We start from the raw sequence: 16,456 nt of genomic DNA, 5'->3' as shown, positions 1-16,456 counted from the left end.
AACACTGTTCTATGGGAAATATCTCAACAACTCTCTAGAGAAAACAGTAACTTCATTTTAGTTCTTCTAAACTCTCACATTCTGCTGATACTTTTTGTAAGTTAAAGAATTTTTTTTAAGAAATAAACTTTCCTCAGTTTTATAGAATGGTTATGCTGCAAGTCTTTAAAAGGATTTAYGAAAAAAAATATGCAGGAAAATCCAAAATCCAGCAACTCTTGGGGTAGAAAGAAGTTGCGCTAGCCACAGTATTCACTGTAGGCATAGACAGGAAGAGTAAGCAACAATTAAAGTTGATTTTTTTGTTGAAGTTTATCTTCTCCTATTTGCTACAGTGTTCACCAGTTTGAGAAGGTCATTGAAGTCTCCATGGTCTAAGTGAAAAAATTCACAACTTCATACAGAATGTCTGAGGCCTCAAAGACAAAAATCACCAGACTTGAATGTCAAACCGCAGTTCTGTTTGCTGTGTTCTTTAATAGAGTAAGTTACCTGCAGAGAGTGCCTATTATGTGTCTTGTGATCCCTGAAGGTGATTCTTCAAAGTGCTACAACTCCCTGTCATACTAAGAAGACTTAGGAACAAACTGATGTCAATGGGATTACTTGTGAGGTTAAAGCAAGGAGGATTTAGCCTTAATCATATTAATGCAATATGGTACAGCAGACAATACTGTAACTACTGCCTTGTCAAGATAGCAACTTGGCAAAGTTCAAATTTATGAGCATTTCAAATCATTTGGTCAGATAATACCATTAACTTGGTAGTATGTAAAGTTATTTACTTTTCCCAAATATGAAGGGATGCTGGAAAGAAATCAAACTGTTGTATGCAATAGTGAGTCTAATTACATAGTAATGATCCTGAAGGATATTTAATGGGTGCTGCTATTGAGAGTGTGTAAATGCTTTGCATGTCTTGTCTCTGTGCTGTGTGCAGRATGTGCTGACAACAGACATACCTGATCCCTCCTGCAAAGATAAAATAACAGTCAACACTGGAAAACAGTTTCAGTGGACATTTAGATGGTGTGGGGGTCAGAAACAGGAACCTAAAGGTGTAGGACAGAGGTGGCTGCCCATAGATACCTGAATCAGAAAAGTTAAAAAGCAATCTGGTTCCTCCTGTCAATATTCAACCAATCTTAGAATGATTCTCTCACCTTAGACATAGTTCTTGAAGTAATTTTACTCTTTCATGGAGTAACAACAGCTGTGGTGGGAAGGGACCTCTGGAGATCACAACAGTTTTAACACCACAGTTTTAACACCACAGTTTTAACACCACAGTTTTAACACCACAGTTCAAGTGAGGCCACACAGAGCAGGGCCATGCCTAGGTGGATTCTAAATATATCCAAGGATGGAGATTCCACAATCACCCTGKACACMCTATGTCAGTGCTTGGTCTCCCTYACAGTAAATGTTWTCTGATGTTCAGAAAAATCTCCTGTGTTTCAATTTTAATTGTCTCTGTTCTGGTCACTGGCAACCACTAAAAAGCTCCTGGTRCCATCTTTTTTTGCACACTCCCTTTCAAAGTTTATATAAATGGATGAAATATCCCTTGAGATTTCTGTTGGCTAATTTTGTACTGGAGTTTTTTTTGCAGATGACCTAAGGCACATTGGCTCTAAAGATGGAGTAATTTGAATATTAGAAAATGGAACAGGAAATAACAGAAAGTTGGATATCTTACATGAAAATTCCAAAGAATATTCAATGTTATTGAAGGATTATGCAATACAAAACAAGAATAAAAGTCTTAATATCTAGGAGAAGCAAATAAACCAAAGAGAATAAAAGCACATCAGTAAGAGAACTTTGGGTTTCAAAGCTGAATACAAAAAATGGATCTGATATAGATGTGGCCACATAATTCTTATGAAAGATGACTGGAGCAGATTTCCCAAATGCCTCTTTTTCAAATTATCTAGATTAAATTTAATATTGTTGATACACAGTACATTCCAGTAACAGCCATGATTAGCCATGGTTTGACATAAATTAAGCAGTGCGTTTCCAGCTGAGTTGCTCTCATTTTTCAGGAAGACAAATGGGTGTAGTATAATTGCATCCTTTTAACAATGTCATGTGCTTTCAAAACAGGTTAGACAAATATCCACACAAACAGGCTTTGATACAATCCCCTGCTCAGTTCCAGACAAAGACGCTTAGGACTTCTCACAGGGGCATCACCTAGCTGATATTAAGCAGATGTGGAGAGAGAGGACAGGAGACTGATAGCATTAGGGGTTCAGTAAATYTGCAAAAGTCAGAAGAAAACCCCCAAACTAATAGCATATCTTACCTCCCTTTATCGTCTCTGAAATGCTAAAAATCTACCCTTACTTTGTGTAAGAATAAAGCTAACATATGTACAACAGAGTTAATTTGGGATGGGCAAACCTTAGCAGGGAAGTATTCACATGGTTACATCATGCATTAGATTTTAAAGAAATTATGAATGGAATGAAACTCTCCCATGCCCCAGAACGGAGATATGAGAAATTCGCATTTATTGCACTACTCTTCTGCCATGTGTAAATGTGTGCATTGCTCCTTAGCTACCAAAAATGAAATTACTTTTAAAAAGAAAAAACCCAAAGAATACTGCCTTCATTCATTAAAAAAAATTAAAAAAGAGTTTTGTGTTTACAAAAGATACTGTACAGTGGTTTAAAGATTGGGAATATATTCCTTATATTAGCCCTACTGATCATCAAACAAAACTGTTTGTTTTATGAATTGAAATTTTCAGGCTCAAATCTTGTTCTCCTGACTCACTTATGCKGTCTAATTCAACCAAACCCACCACTGGAGATGTTTTAATAAAGTCAATGAAACWACTGGTGTAGTAAATTCTGGCTTTCTAACTTCCATTGACAACTCAAGCAGGCAAGACATGACGCTGTAGCCTCCACTGTTCAAGTTGTGAACCCGCACTGCACTAAGTGGGAGAGAATGGCTGGTCACTGCTTCACAGCCTTTCAGCACAAGAGGTATTCAGTCAGGTCTGCTCTGTGCCATTAGCCTCAACCTTCTTGTTTCCAGAGAGGCTAAGATTATCTTTCAGATAATGGCCTGCTTCCTGCACATCTCCAGGCTTAATAGCTCCTGTGCCTATGAGTGTTTTTTTGTTTACTCTATGTTTCCTGAATGCATTCAATCACTTCAGTAATATGAAAAAATGAAGTAATAAATGCTTCATGATGCAGGATGAAGATAAGAATAGGCAAACTAACTATAGAGAGAAAGGGGAAATGAAATGCTGAGAGACAGGAAGGAGAGGAAAAAAATAAACACAACAGAGATTTCCTATGAATATTCTTCTATCTTGTTCTGAAGCATCAGATCAGTTTTCCATTATTTCCTTACCCCACAGACTGTTCTGGTATTACCAAACCCTCTGTAAAAGTAATACTTCAGTTCACTGGATCCATTAAAAAAAAACCAAAAAACAAACAAACAAAAAAAACCAACCCTAACAACTACAGCAATTTCTACTAACTTAGAGTACTGATATTTGCAGAAAAATGCAGTAGTGGTAATGTAATAACCAGGAAGATCAAGTACCTTTATACAGGACAATCTTGCCTTGTCTGGCTTGAAACATTAGACTCATGTCATAAATCATTGTCTATCTAGGGTATCCTGAAGCATCTGAGGATGCTGCTTAGCTGTTATTTCAAGTCCAAAGCTGGCTTTTTTAAAAGGACTTAACATATTCTACCAGCCTTTTTTGATAATAAGAAAGATGTTGCTTTAGTGCTTGAACAAGCCATATTATTTTATTTTGTAGAGAAAAGCAGTAAAATAGTTCAAACAGTGGGAAACACATCATTCACTCTTCTTTTTATAACTCCTAAATGATACATGTCAATGATATAACAATTATAAGTCTAGAGATTGGCTTTRGCAGTAATCTTGGAAAAAATGTTTCCTGAAAACTGCTTCAGTGGCTTCTGCAGCATAATTCCAATCAAAGATTTATATACATTTGCATTTACAGCTATACACATATGCTTTTACTTTTATGCCAATAATCTAACCTGTGACTACCACATGCTGACACTTTAGCAAAGAGTCCAGGTATTATATGAAATGCTGAGTATTTTGGTACAATGRCATAAGGCATGAGTTAATACCTTCAGACAAATGTAACAGTAATTCCTTYGTGGAARTATTTTCAACCAAAATGTTAGTCAAGACAGACACACTGTAAGTGTAGTTGGGTTGAATGCAGTTCCTATTGGTCTGTGGTACATAATATAACATTTTTTTTTGGGTGGGAAATCTCAAGAAAAGATTCAGAACATGTTCCTATGATTAGGAATGTGTAGATAACATCAGTATTTCAGACCTTCTAGTAAATTCACTCAACTGAACTGCTAAAGAAAAAGATGTGGCTGTGGACTACAGCTGTAACTGCACCTATGGAGACTGCTACCTCTAAGGTCTTCACAATCTGGAAGATCAGCAACAAATTTCTTTCCATGAATATTGTACTCTGAAGCAAGTTCAGCAGTACAGAATAATGACAATTCCTGCCCTGGCCCTCTCCTCTACCTCAATGTCACTATTACAGAAATAATATTTCATATGAGTAAAGGCTACACAGAAATTATATAAAAATCAATGTCTTTGTCTAATTTGTAGTTATTTTTATGTTATAAACACAAGAAACTGAGTTTAAGTTCTTTTATTTTTTAAGAGAATTAGATAATTTTTAATAGCTGCCTGACAACAGTTTACTAATAATTAGTTCTATCAAGAAATCCTTATAGTATCCGAGCTAACAAAATGGTTATGTGCTGGAATAGTTACAGAAGTCTTCATTTTCTTAAACAGGACCATMATTTAAATTCAAATTCCAATTAGTTTCCTAATTGTTTTCATAATTGTTTTGTTACTTCTGGCTCAGGACAACTTCTTTTCAGTTAGATTAAATATCACAGAAGTTTCTTCAATGTTTTCCAGGAAACTGTACTGCATACTGGCCAAAATGCCACAGTGTAAATAAAGAAGTCTGCTCACAAAAGAAGACAGCACTGCTCAAAYGTTTCTTCTGCTGACAAAAATGGAAGTGATCTAGTGAAGTGTACTAGTTTTGACTGGGGTAGATTCAATTTTCTTCCCAGTGGCTGCTATGGGACTGTGTTTTGGATTCGTGCTGAACACAAGTTGATAACATAGAGATGTTTTTGTTATCACTGAGCCAGACTTGCACAGAGCCAAGGCTTTCTGAGTAATCTGTACTTTTGGGATAATCTGTCTACCTGACAAAGTTGAATTATATGAACAGACTTGGGCAGTGTCAGAAGAGATCAACTGAAATCCAGTCAGACCATCCAGCAACAGATGAAAAGCAAGCAGAGCAGTCCTCTGCACATTCATCTTCAAAATAACTTGGAAAAAACACACATCATGTAGGTATAATTGGTCTGTGATATATTCAACAACTTCAGATAATCAGATGGTCTGTTGTTTAAATATTGCTATGGTTAAGATATTATGTAGTTATATTTCTTAAGAAAACAGACTAACTCATGGAATTGAAATTAAAAGCAGACTTAAAATAAAAAATAGCAGCCACAGAAAACACTTCAAACACTTCAAACACTTCAAATACTTGCAGCCTTCAAACCAATTGCTTGTACACAGTATAAATAAAACATATGCTAAAAGGCCTTACAAGAAGTAAGCAGCAAGGTACTGCCTCAGTTAAGCTATGGCACTGTGATAATCTCCCTCATTGCTTAATACTGACCCTTGTGTTAAAAATATTTCAATTATTTCTATTTAAAACCATGGCTAAAGAGGTTTTCAAAACAAGTGTAATACAAAATGCTTTATTTAGTTCTTCTTTCCTAGACTTACTGGAAAACTTCAATATTGCCTTTAATCTAGGATACAGTAAAAATGTTTCTGAAGAACTCCTATGCTTCAGAAAAGAAGAAAACTCTTTGTGTTTATGGAGTTTTAGTTTTTTATTTCAGGTCTACATGATCATACTGTTCCCTTCACAGAGATATTTGTTTTGTATTTTGACCATTTTATTGAATGAGAGGTTTCTTTTMATACTTCCTTAACACACTGATGCCTCCTTCCCCTTCTGGGATCTACTCTGTTGTCCATGCTCTGGAATGTTCGGACTGTTAGAGTTAATMTATCTTCTATGTATTCTTCGACTATAATACAAATGCCCTGTGATTTCTATTTTTTTTTTCACTAGTGCTGTGAAACCATGGTTTACAATTTGTTCATTTTTAAATTTTTGTATAGACTGCAACACACATTAATGTTCTCTGTGGAACTAAGGCTAATACCATCAAAAGAAATCCCCTTGTACTCCTGTAACAGATGTGTAACATATGTGATATCTTTAAAACCATTCACTGCAGGTTTTAACCCCTAAATTCAGCCATTATTTCTTCAGACTGCAATGCTTTGCTGCAGCACAAGACTGAAACCAAAAGCTAATCCGATCCCTTACTTTTACTACTACTCTGTAGTATAAATCAGTTACATACAGGCTGCAGACACATTCTTGTGAGCACATTTTATATTGCATTAAAATACCTTTACAATGACMAGGAACTTTTCAATATAGTTGAAAAAAAACCTTAAAGTTGAAAGTCAGTCTGAATCTTCAAATGTAAAAATTATGTAACAAAGATAACAATTGCAAATCTTAATTAAAAAAATGACTCCCTATTTTTCACCTTGTTTTGCAATTTTAGCTAAAAATTRCACCATAATAAAGCTTTTATTTTAATTTGGATATCTGTTACAGTTTTGGTTAAATTTAATTTGGGGAAGGTTCTGAAAAAGTATTAGTTTAATTTTCTTAAGCCTTTCTCTAGTTCTGCTATTTTGTCAAATATTTATTGCAAAGTCTGTATAAAGAGATTTTGATTCCCTTGGATACAATGCTTCTATGAGATCCCTAAGAAGCTGCACATCTTTGCATAATACCTGGTTCTTATCTCTCAAACATAAATGTGCTTTAAATGGGTTGGAAGCAATCCTGTTATAGCTGACCTCCTTCTGCTATTTAGTATACCGTACATCATCTATAGATTGCAAATTTGAGGCCCAGACTGATCATCACTTAATTTGAAAGTCTATGTTTAGACTTCTCTGTGAGGGATTCCTTCTTTTTTGGTTACAGTTTTCACTATGCCCACAAGATTTATCTGACATTTGAAAGTCTAGGAATTTATGCCAATTTTTCTTTTTTTTTTTTCTGAGAAGTAGAATTTTGGCCTTATAACTCACTGCACTATTTAAAGACACATAGCTTTTAATTAAAGCATACTTCCATATATTCATTTGCAGATACAAGTGATTTTGCTGATATCATTKGCACAACTGAGCTATATTTAGTTAAGATCATGTGTCCATAAACTTGGAGACTTTTAAAATAGATTGTGCTTTCCTATGAATCATCATATTGAATCACAGAAAAGCCCAGAAGGGCCGCAAGAGATCTTCTACATTTACTGCCCCAGGGCTTTATTCTTAGTTGCTCTTCCATAAATATCCTTATGCTCATTTATTCCCCTTAAGTCATATCTTATGTCTTATTCCATTTTTCCCAGATGTATAGCTTGCAGGCTGTCAAAACCCTCCTTAATTCACAGTAATGTATCCCTGCAGCAAAGTTACAGAGCTTTCTACAGAACAGACAGGTATAGATTTATATGCATGACGAAGGAGGAAGGGTTATAGCTTCAGGATTATGTGAAGATAGGAAATGTTGGTATCTTATTTTCAGCTGTTAGTACTCTTAGAAATGTGTGAGCTTTCTTAAGAATAAGATTAAAGACATGAAAATGTGGTATTTACTGTTACCACAATGAACAGTGGTAAGCATTTATGGTAGAGGAGTGGCATGGGCAGGACAAATAGCTCAGTAACATTTCCTACATGACCCAACAAAAGTCTGGAAACTTGAGATAGATCACTATCTCAGAACACTAATTACAGTAGGTCCTTATTGATTTATAGGAGCTGTTTTTCATAGATCATACCTTCAATTCTAATGATCATTCTGAACTCTAATACTTCTGCTCAAGGCCTTCAACTTTACCCACTTTGGGGCAACTGGTTAATTTAGTATCTATCCTATCTATTTCATCATTGTAGATGATAATAAAGATATTGAATGCTGCCCAATATAGAAAATATTGCATTGGAGCACTATTAAAAGAGTTCTATAGCCATTCACAGCTACTCCTTCAGGTATTTCTCTTTTATTTTTGCACATATTTATTATAGACATTTCTATTCTCTYGTGAACAGTCTCATTTTGACAAATCTGAAACAAATCAACAATGCCATGATATCATCAATAACTTATCGTAAACCCATCTGTTACCAGTAGAATCTGGCAGTATTTGCAAGAAGGTTGAAGAAGTATTATTACTGATTTTATTAATATTCCTGTTAATGGGCAATGTTTTGGATTAGTAAACCTGGTAAAAGACACTGCTTAGAAAGAGTTCAATAGTTGAACATGGTATATAATGACACCAGAAATAGTCAGATCTAGCAGGCTGGCAGGCAGAGAGAAGGGCAAAAGCATTGTAGGAAGTTTTGCAGGTGATCACTATTGAATGAAGCATTCAAGTACAGGCTCTGTTTTAACTCTGGCAGTTGCTGAAATAATACAGAAATTACTGGAATGTTAATATCTTCTATTGTAAGTATTCTTTTGACACAATCAGGAAGATAATATGTCAAATAGTTCCATTCTAGCATTGATTCTCAGTATAAAAGAATTTGGAAATTTTAAGCTAAAACTCTGCCTTTTTATTAAAATAAACAAATTGATAAGCAATTACTATCAGAAGTACTTATTCAAAAATAGATTCCAACTTSAATTTAAAGCACTGATTTAATGGACTCAAAGAATAATTTAGGTTGGAAAGACCTCCAAGACCACTGAGCCCAACCTCTAACCAAGCAACACCTTGTCAAGCAGATCATGACACTAAGTTCCATTTCCAGTTGTTTCTTAACATTTCCAATGATCGTGACTTCACCACCCACTTGGGCAGCCTATTCTAAAGTTTAACAATCCTTTCTGTGGAGAAATTCTTCTTAATATTAAACCTAAACTTCCCCTGGCACATTGTGAAGCCATTTCCTCTTATCCTGTTTCTAGATGCCTGGGAGAAGAGGATGACCCACACCTGGCTACATCCTCCTTTCAGGCAGTTGTAGAGTGATAAGGTCTCCCCTGAGCCTCCTTTTTTTCAAGGCTAAACACACCCAGCTCCCTCAGCCACTCCCCAAAGGACTTGAACTCCAGAACCGTCATCAGACTCATTGCTCTTCTCTGGAAGAACTCCAACACCTCAATGTCCATCCTGAAGTGAGAGGCCCAAAACTGGACACAGGATTTGAGGTGTGGCCTCACCAGAGCTGAGTACAGGGGAGCAATCACTGCCCTTGTCCCACCGGCCACACTATTGCTGATCCAGGTCAGGATGCCATTGGCTTTCCTGTCAACCTGGCCACCCTCCCAGCTCATGTTAAGCTGCTGTTAACTGATACGCCTGAATCYTATTCTGGGTAGCTTTCCAGCCACTCTGTCTCCAGCCTGGAATGTTGCCTGGGGTTGCTGTGGCCTGAATCAGGACCTGATTCTTGGTCTTATTGAACCTCACAATGTTGGCCTCAGCTCACCAATCCAGCCTCTCCAGATGAATCTGCAGAGCCCTACTACCCTCCAGCACATCATTATTCCCCCAACTTGGTGTCATCTGTGAATTTACTGAGAGTGCACTTGGTCCCTTCAACCCAGTCATGAACAGGGATATTGAATAKGTCTGAATCCAATACTATCCATGGGGTTCAGCTGTGAAGTCTGGCCACCAACTGGATGCAGCACCATTCACCACTCTCTGGGCCTGGAGAATCCCATGGGAGACAGTATCAAAGGCTTTGCTGAAGTCCTGGTTGCCTACCTGGACCAGCAACCAGTCCAGAATTCTCCTCACCCACCAGGTGGGTCACCTGGCCATAAAAGGAGACCAGCTTGGTAAGGCAGGACCTGCCTTTCCTAAACCCRTACTGGTCAGACCTGATTCCTTGGTTGTCCTATATGCATGGTGTGCTTGCACTCCAGATATCTGTTCCATCACTTTGCAGGGCACTTAGATCAGGCTGACAAGCCTGTCCTTCTCTGGATCCTTCTTCCAACCCTATTTTTATGAGGTTCAGAGAAGTTTTTTACCTTTGCACAGGAAAGGCTGATGACATGTTGATCTTTCTCATTTGTCACAATTTCCACAACACTGTGTTTGTGTCCTAAGAGCTTCCCTGTAGGACAAAAATTAACAGCAGGATTCCACAAACGAAGGATTCTGTCATTACCTGAAAGAAAAAATAGTATATGTAGTCAGAAAGACCAAATAGTCAYATGTATTACAAATTATTTTTTTAACTGAGAGTTTAGTGTTCAGAAGCCTGTCCTTTCATTCATGTTGACTACTCCCACATAAAGATGTGATTTTTTCATTCTAAGGGCTGGATCCAGCTTATGTTTCATTGCTTATTCCCAAACATGTATTAAAAAGGCATAACTGATTCACCTTTCAAAGCCTTTTTATTTTGCTAGAGGAATGGCAGGGACACTGGATGGGACTACATGGACTAGTCCCAGAGGAGCAGAGTACTTWAAAAGAAACACATCTGGAGCTCAGATTTTGTTTCCTTCAAAGATGTAATTTAGAAAAATGTCTATATAATTTTTGAGTCAGCTTAGCCAGGACATTAAGAGGTAACCACCTTTATGGAAGAAGGCAAGCATGCAGAAAGAAGTGGGCATTAAAATTTAGGGCAGATAGGAAACASTAACTGCTGCTAATTGAGTTTGTTGCAAAGTAAATGAGAATTAGGTATTTCATACTTACTTGTATGTTCAGACTTTGAATTTGCCTACAATTTTAGGAATAATCCTTGATTGTATTATTGCTGAATATTCTGGTACTACTTTGCTAATAGTTTTCATAAATATTTCAAAGCACAAAGGTGTTAAAAACTTACTTAATAACTTTCAATTCTCGCAAATATTGCAATTGTATGAATTGTATGCAGTTAGCTGAACACTGACACATTTGACMCACAATAAATGAAATAGCCACATTTTGTCTAGATTTCAGTTTGAGTTTTAGTTTGCTCTCATCTTAAATCGAAGAGCAAAGCCAAAAAAACCATAGATTTGGAATTACATGCTCCAAGAGAATCAGCTCAATTATGTTAAGCAGTCAGCTCAATTATGTTAATAAACTTCCTTAAGCTTCTTCAACCTACTSTCTTTAGTCAGTTCTTCCATTTCTCTCTCCAGAAATCTGTTCYCTTCCTTCTTAATACAGCAAGATTAATGGAGCATCCGATCTCCATTTTCCTCCATTAAACAATGATGTTCTCTCAGTTAAATTGAGTCCACTGTTTGGCATCTCTCTAAATGAGAGATGCTCACTGAAGGAATAATCTACTCTTAAAATAGCTACAACAGAAAGCCATTTTGTTTTATGCCAGCTCATTTCACAAGTGTGACTCAGAATTCAACCATGCAAACAGCATGTATCAGCACAATGGAGGGAGAACTGCACACGAAAGGAGGGTCATGAGTGAGTAGCTGACTGGCTTGTAACTTTAGGGGGAACAGTTTCTTTTTCGGGGCAGCCTTCAAGCAAAACTACTCTAGATAATCTGTATATGATATAAGCATGGCAGGAAGTAGCTTAAATGAGTTATAACTGCACAAATAGCTGATGAATCCTTTTTGGATGGGGAAAGTCCAGAACACTGTGGATCCCTGCTCACTTCTAGATTTTGTGTTAGGCTGTCCCAGACATGTCCTGCAAGTTAGCAGAACCCTTATGACCAAATCAGTATAAACTGAGAAACAAGTCCATGGGAGTAAAACTCAGCTTGCAGACCTCCCATGAGATCAACAGAAGGACACAAGATATAGTAGACAGAAGCCTCCAGTGAGACTGGTGAGATTGTTTATAACATCAGAGGGAACAAACATTACTTCAACAACATACCCCTTACCAGTCCCAGATGGAAACGGTCATGTCTTACTTAAGATGATGGTGAAGCAARTAGAAGTTGTTGAAAATTTTTGATCAACGTGACTACCTCCTTGCCGCACTTTTGAGGAACAGAATATTTCTTGGTCTTCCTAACTGCTCTTTTCTTTATATTCCTGAAGTGTTGGCAGATGATTGAAGGGGAAGATAGTGCCCTTTAATTCTGGTACAGAGAGTTTCTTTTAAGAGTAGAATCACTAATGCGTTATGTACTTCAGATATTAGCAGGAAGATAAAGTGACTTTAGGGAAGGAAACCTTTCCCTATTTTACAAATACTGTTTGCTTTTCATGTGAAGTATTGGATTAATTTCACTTCCTTTTACTGATGTGGAAATAATGGTAGATTTTATTATAGTACGTGTGCTCTCTTCTCTCTTTCTGGACTATTGCCAGATAGGCCCTAACATTCACTGCTACACTGGAACATTTCCTGGAACATTTGTTCTCTCCATGCTCCAAATATGCCTCCAGGATTCAGAATCCTCACACCGAAAGCGTGGGTATAAAGAACATTCAAGAAAACCTTGAAGATGATTTGCCTACGTATCCAACAGCAAATTTTTAAGATTTTGTGAAATCAATTATTTGAATCAAAACAGATTCAATTGAGTGTGGTCCTTTCCATGATAAATAATTATAAAAACAGATGTTTAGAGTTTTTTTAGAAGTCAGATTCTACAATCACAGGTCTATTCTAGATAGATGTTATGGACTCAAACAGCTACTTTGAACATGTGATGCTTCATCAAACTGTCTTGCTGACACAACTTAGCAATTTGTGTGGTATTACAAGTTTGCTGAGATGTCTGCATTTCAGTGATGTTGAAACACACTTGAGAACAATAACATTTTTGAATGGGGAAATACTAGGCTTAGCCTAGCATCCTTGATAGACTTGAAATGAAAAATATAACTCCTGTTTCTTTCTAGGCTGCTACCCTCATATAGAAAACTCCTTATGCGTTAAAAGAACTTGTCTTTTCCTCAAATATATCTTTTAAATAATCTTGCYTTATAATGTCTGTAAAACCTCTTCAGAACAGTCAAACATCTGCTAAACTAGCAAAAATTCAAATGTTTTTCATACTGACAAATGTCTCTGTTGKTTTTTTTTTCTTTATGCTTCCTTGTCTGTCTTTGTATATTCTTCCTAATTTTAGACTGCATCATGGAAATGAGTTTGCTATGCTGCTGAGAGCTAATATTAGAGGAGCTCTGGCATTTGATTTCTATCACTAGGATTCCTGGGAATTCCTGAAAATATGCTTCACTTGTTCCAGGAATTCTCAAAGGAAACTGAACAAGCATTGAGTAGTTCCTTTTAGCAGTCTTAATCTGTTTCTGCTAGATTTAGAAATCACTAATASTTTTTCTTCTGCTTCATTGCTCACTGGAGAACAACAGCCAGATTTGAAGAACAAATAAGATTAGGAGTTGATGAATCAGTTAAAACTGAGCATTTCCCACTTTTATATGCATACCTAATTTGATTTYAATTGCAGTTGTTCCCTGAAGCGATGATTAAGACATAGCTGGAATTGAAATGAATACAGAAAAAGAAGAGAGCCATGTAACTTTACCATTCAACATAATATTAATGCAAAATGCTATACAGAGAGTTATTTAAAACTACTCTAGGCTCCATATTTTAGGCCACTATCAAAATTTTATCATTTTACAGTTGAAATCAAGCCTTATGCATGAAAAGTGAACTCAGTACCAGCTTTGCTTTTTATCTTATTCATTATTGTAAATGTCAAATATCTAGAAGACAAAATTAGGTTGTGTCACAGTACTGAGAAACTTATGAGTATAATCAAATACAAAGAAATGATGGAAGAGTAAGGACATTAAAATGTGGCTTTTAAAATAGTCACAATAATAATTTATCAGAGTATGTAGAATTCCATTTGTGCTATAAACACCTGGCTAAATACAATTAAGTTGGGACTTAGTAAAATAGTTAGCAGGTTTACCCTGGCTGAATATTACAGAAACTAGTCTGCAATCAAAGGCTGGATTTTTCTTTTATTTTCATTGCTAAATGTGACAAATAAACATAGCTTTTACATATGATTGAACGTGTCACCAAAAAGTCTATATATTATGAATCCTGAATGATTTACCTGTTATGGTCTTTGGTTTTCAGGGTATATTACAGATAAAATTGCAGTATCCCTAATTAACAGGATTAGCTAGTGTTCATTTAAAATAGTTTAAGTCTGTCATTAATTGGATCATCAGCGTATGTTTCTCTGTTAGTCAAGGGTGAGAATTTTAAGATCCAGAGGCAAACGTAATGTGCTCCAGCTTGACAATGTACTGAGCAGTGTATTTCATTAACAGATCACAGAATTCTAAAGCTCAGCTTTTGAAGGATTTAGTAGATGGGTGTTCCAAGATCTGTAGCATTATTCTAAATTCTGGGTGCAGCTTCAGAGTAGGCCCTGACTGATCTAACTTCAAAATGAAATTAAAAGAGATGATCCCACCCTGTCTTTGCCTTTGAACATGCATTCCCACTGTGTCCTGTGACACTTAGTAATCCAGCTCAGGAACAATTTCATTTCATATTCAAGGGGAGAAGCAGGGTTAAGCTTTGGGAATGAGAGTGAGAGGCAMGAGGACACCTTTCAACAACAAGAAAAAGGCTGGTGACAGGATTCCAACTCAAGGGTATGTAAATATTATGAATAGACAGGAAGATTATTAGAAGTAAGTACAATTTCTTACACTTTTTCAAAATCACCAAAATCATCATTACAAAGTCCTTAAACACAATATTATCAAACATTTTTCATGTTGCCTACATTTTCAGTACTTCTGTGCAGTGAATGTAAAAACAAATTAAAATTTGGYGCTGAGAAAACTCATCTGCTTCTAAACTATTCTGATTAGGTAGGTGTTTAGAAGGAATAGGAGCTTCTGTATTCAAAGACTATGCTCCAACCATCACAAACRATTAGGCAATCTAACCTTTTCAAAAATTTGAAGCTCCATTCCAAACAGGATATTTTTCTGCATCTGCCACTATTCAGAAGATTCTTCCTGAACATCACTACTCTAATTTTTGCTCTAATAGACATAAGTGGCATTCCTTGTTAATTGTTATTTTGAAAATACACTTTTTTAATCTCTGCACAATGGCGCAGTTAGAGCTTAGCTTAGTTGGTTAGAGCCTGCTGCTGAAAACATCACAGCTGTGAGTTCAATCATTGTATTCACTTAAGAGCTGGACTTGATGATCCTTATGAGTCCCTTTCCACTCAATATTCTGTGATTCTGTTCTAGTTTTATAAGATTTACCCCACCCTTTTCTTCTATTCAAGTAATCTTAAACATGGTGTATATCAATGATACAGTGAATTCCACTACATGTGTCGAATTCAGAGAAGTCAGTTCTTTGTTACTTGYATAACAGATATTTCAACCAGTATTTTGTACCTGTAGGAACCACATTTTTTGCGATAGGACCTCCCTAATTTGTGTAATCAGTAAATTTCTCCAGACTACTTTTTTTGTGACAAGGTAATCAATGTACACAGTATCTCCTCCAAGGCTGAACTTCAGAATTTTCACTAACTCYTCTCTAGCTCTATTGCTTTTCCTTTAAATCCTGCATCTAGAAAATCAATAGACCATTTTGGTATCTGTCACAATTTTCCTCTTGGTAAACTGTTACAATTAAACATGAATTGCATTATTCCCCATGTCTAGGTATTTTGGTTGCTGTGGGTTTTTTTGTTTGGGTTTTTGTGCTTTACCTTCTTGTTTTTTTTTTTTTTTTTTTAGTTAGTTTACTGCCATGTATATTATCTAGGCTGGAGACGAAAGTCCTGGCCATTATTTTTGGTTCTTGTTAAATATAGATGTAAGAACTCCTATGTTTGCTGTTGCAATTTTTTTAACAAAGTTTTAAGCAAAAAAGACTTGTAGAACAGCAGTGTCAATGTCACTCCGGGGCACCACCCAGTCAGAATATATCAACAAAATTGCTGCCATACTCTAGCAACATTTCTGCAGCATCAAATATGACCACTGCAGTAGACAGGTACTGGATAARAGGCAAGAAATGGATGTAAGAGTGCCATTCCTGCAGTCTGCTTTGTAGGAAGAACAAACAGTAACACTTTGGGGAAATATGATCAACCAATGAAAAGTATTAAGACAAGTGGCTGCTTAAGATAGGAAAGGTTGGCCAAAGAGTAATAGGGTGGCAGCCCTGCTGATACAGCAAGGAAAAAAGTGTATAACGTGGCCCAGACCACTGTGACTTGGAAAGATAATTTACAGTAGTTGAACATACTATTTCTTCTGTTTTAGCATATAAATGATACTTGA

General features: G+C 36.3%; 1 protein-coding gene across 1 annotated transcript in view; it reads right to left on the bottom strand.

The window, feature by feature from the left end:
- Positions 1 to 16,456, bottom strand: part of WDR64 (WD repeat domain 64) — a 65,938-nt gene that overhangs the window by 30,258 nt on the left and 19,224 nt on the right. The window contains exon 10 of the mRNA XM_057363978.1: positions 10,247 to 10,386. Coding sequence (XP_057219961.1) covers positions 10,247 to 10,386 — 140 coding nt within the window. The remainder of the gene's footprint in view (positions 1 to 10,246; positions 10,387 to 16,456) is intronic.

The sequence above is a fragment of the Malurus melanocephalus genome, unplaced genomic scaffold, assembly GCF_030028575.1.
Source record: "Malurus melanocephalus ecotype Western Australia unplaced genomic scaffold, MMel_1.1 scaffold_33, whole genome shotgun sequence".
Lineage (NCBI taxonomy): Eukaryota > Metazoa > Chordata > Aves > Passeriformes > Maluridae > Malurus > Malurus melanocephalus.
This window is presented reverse-complemented; position numbering and strand designations above follow the sequence as displayed.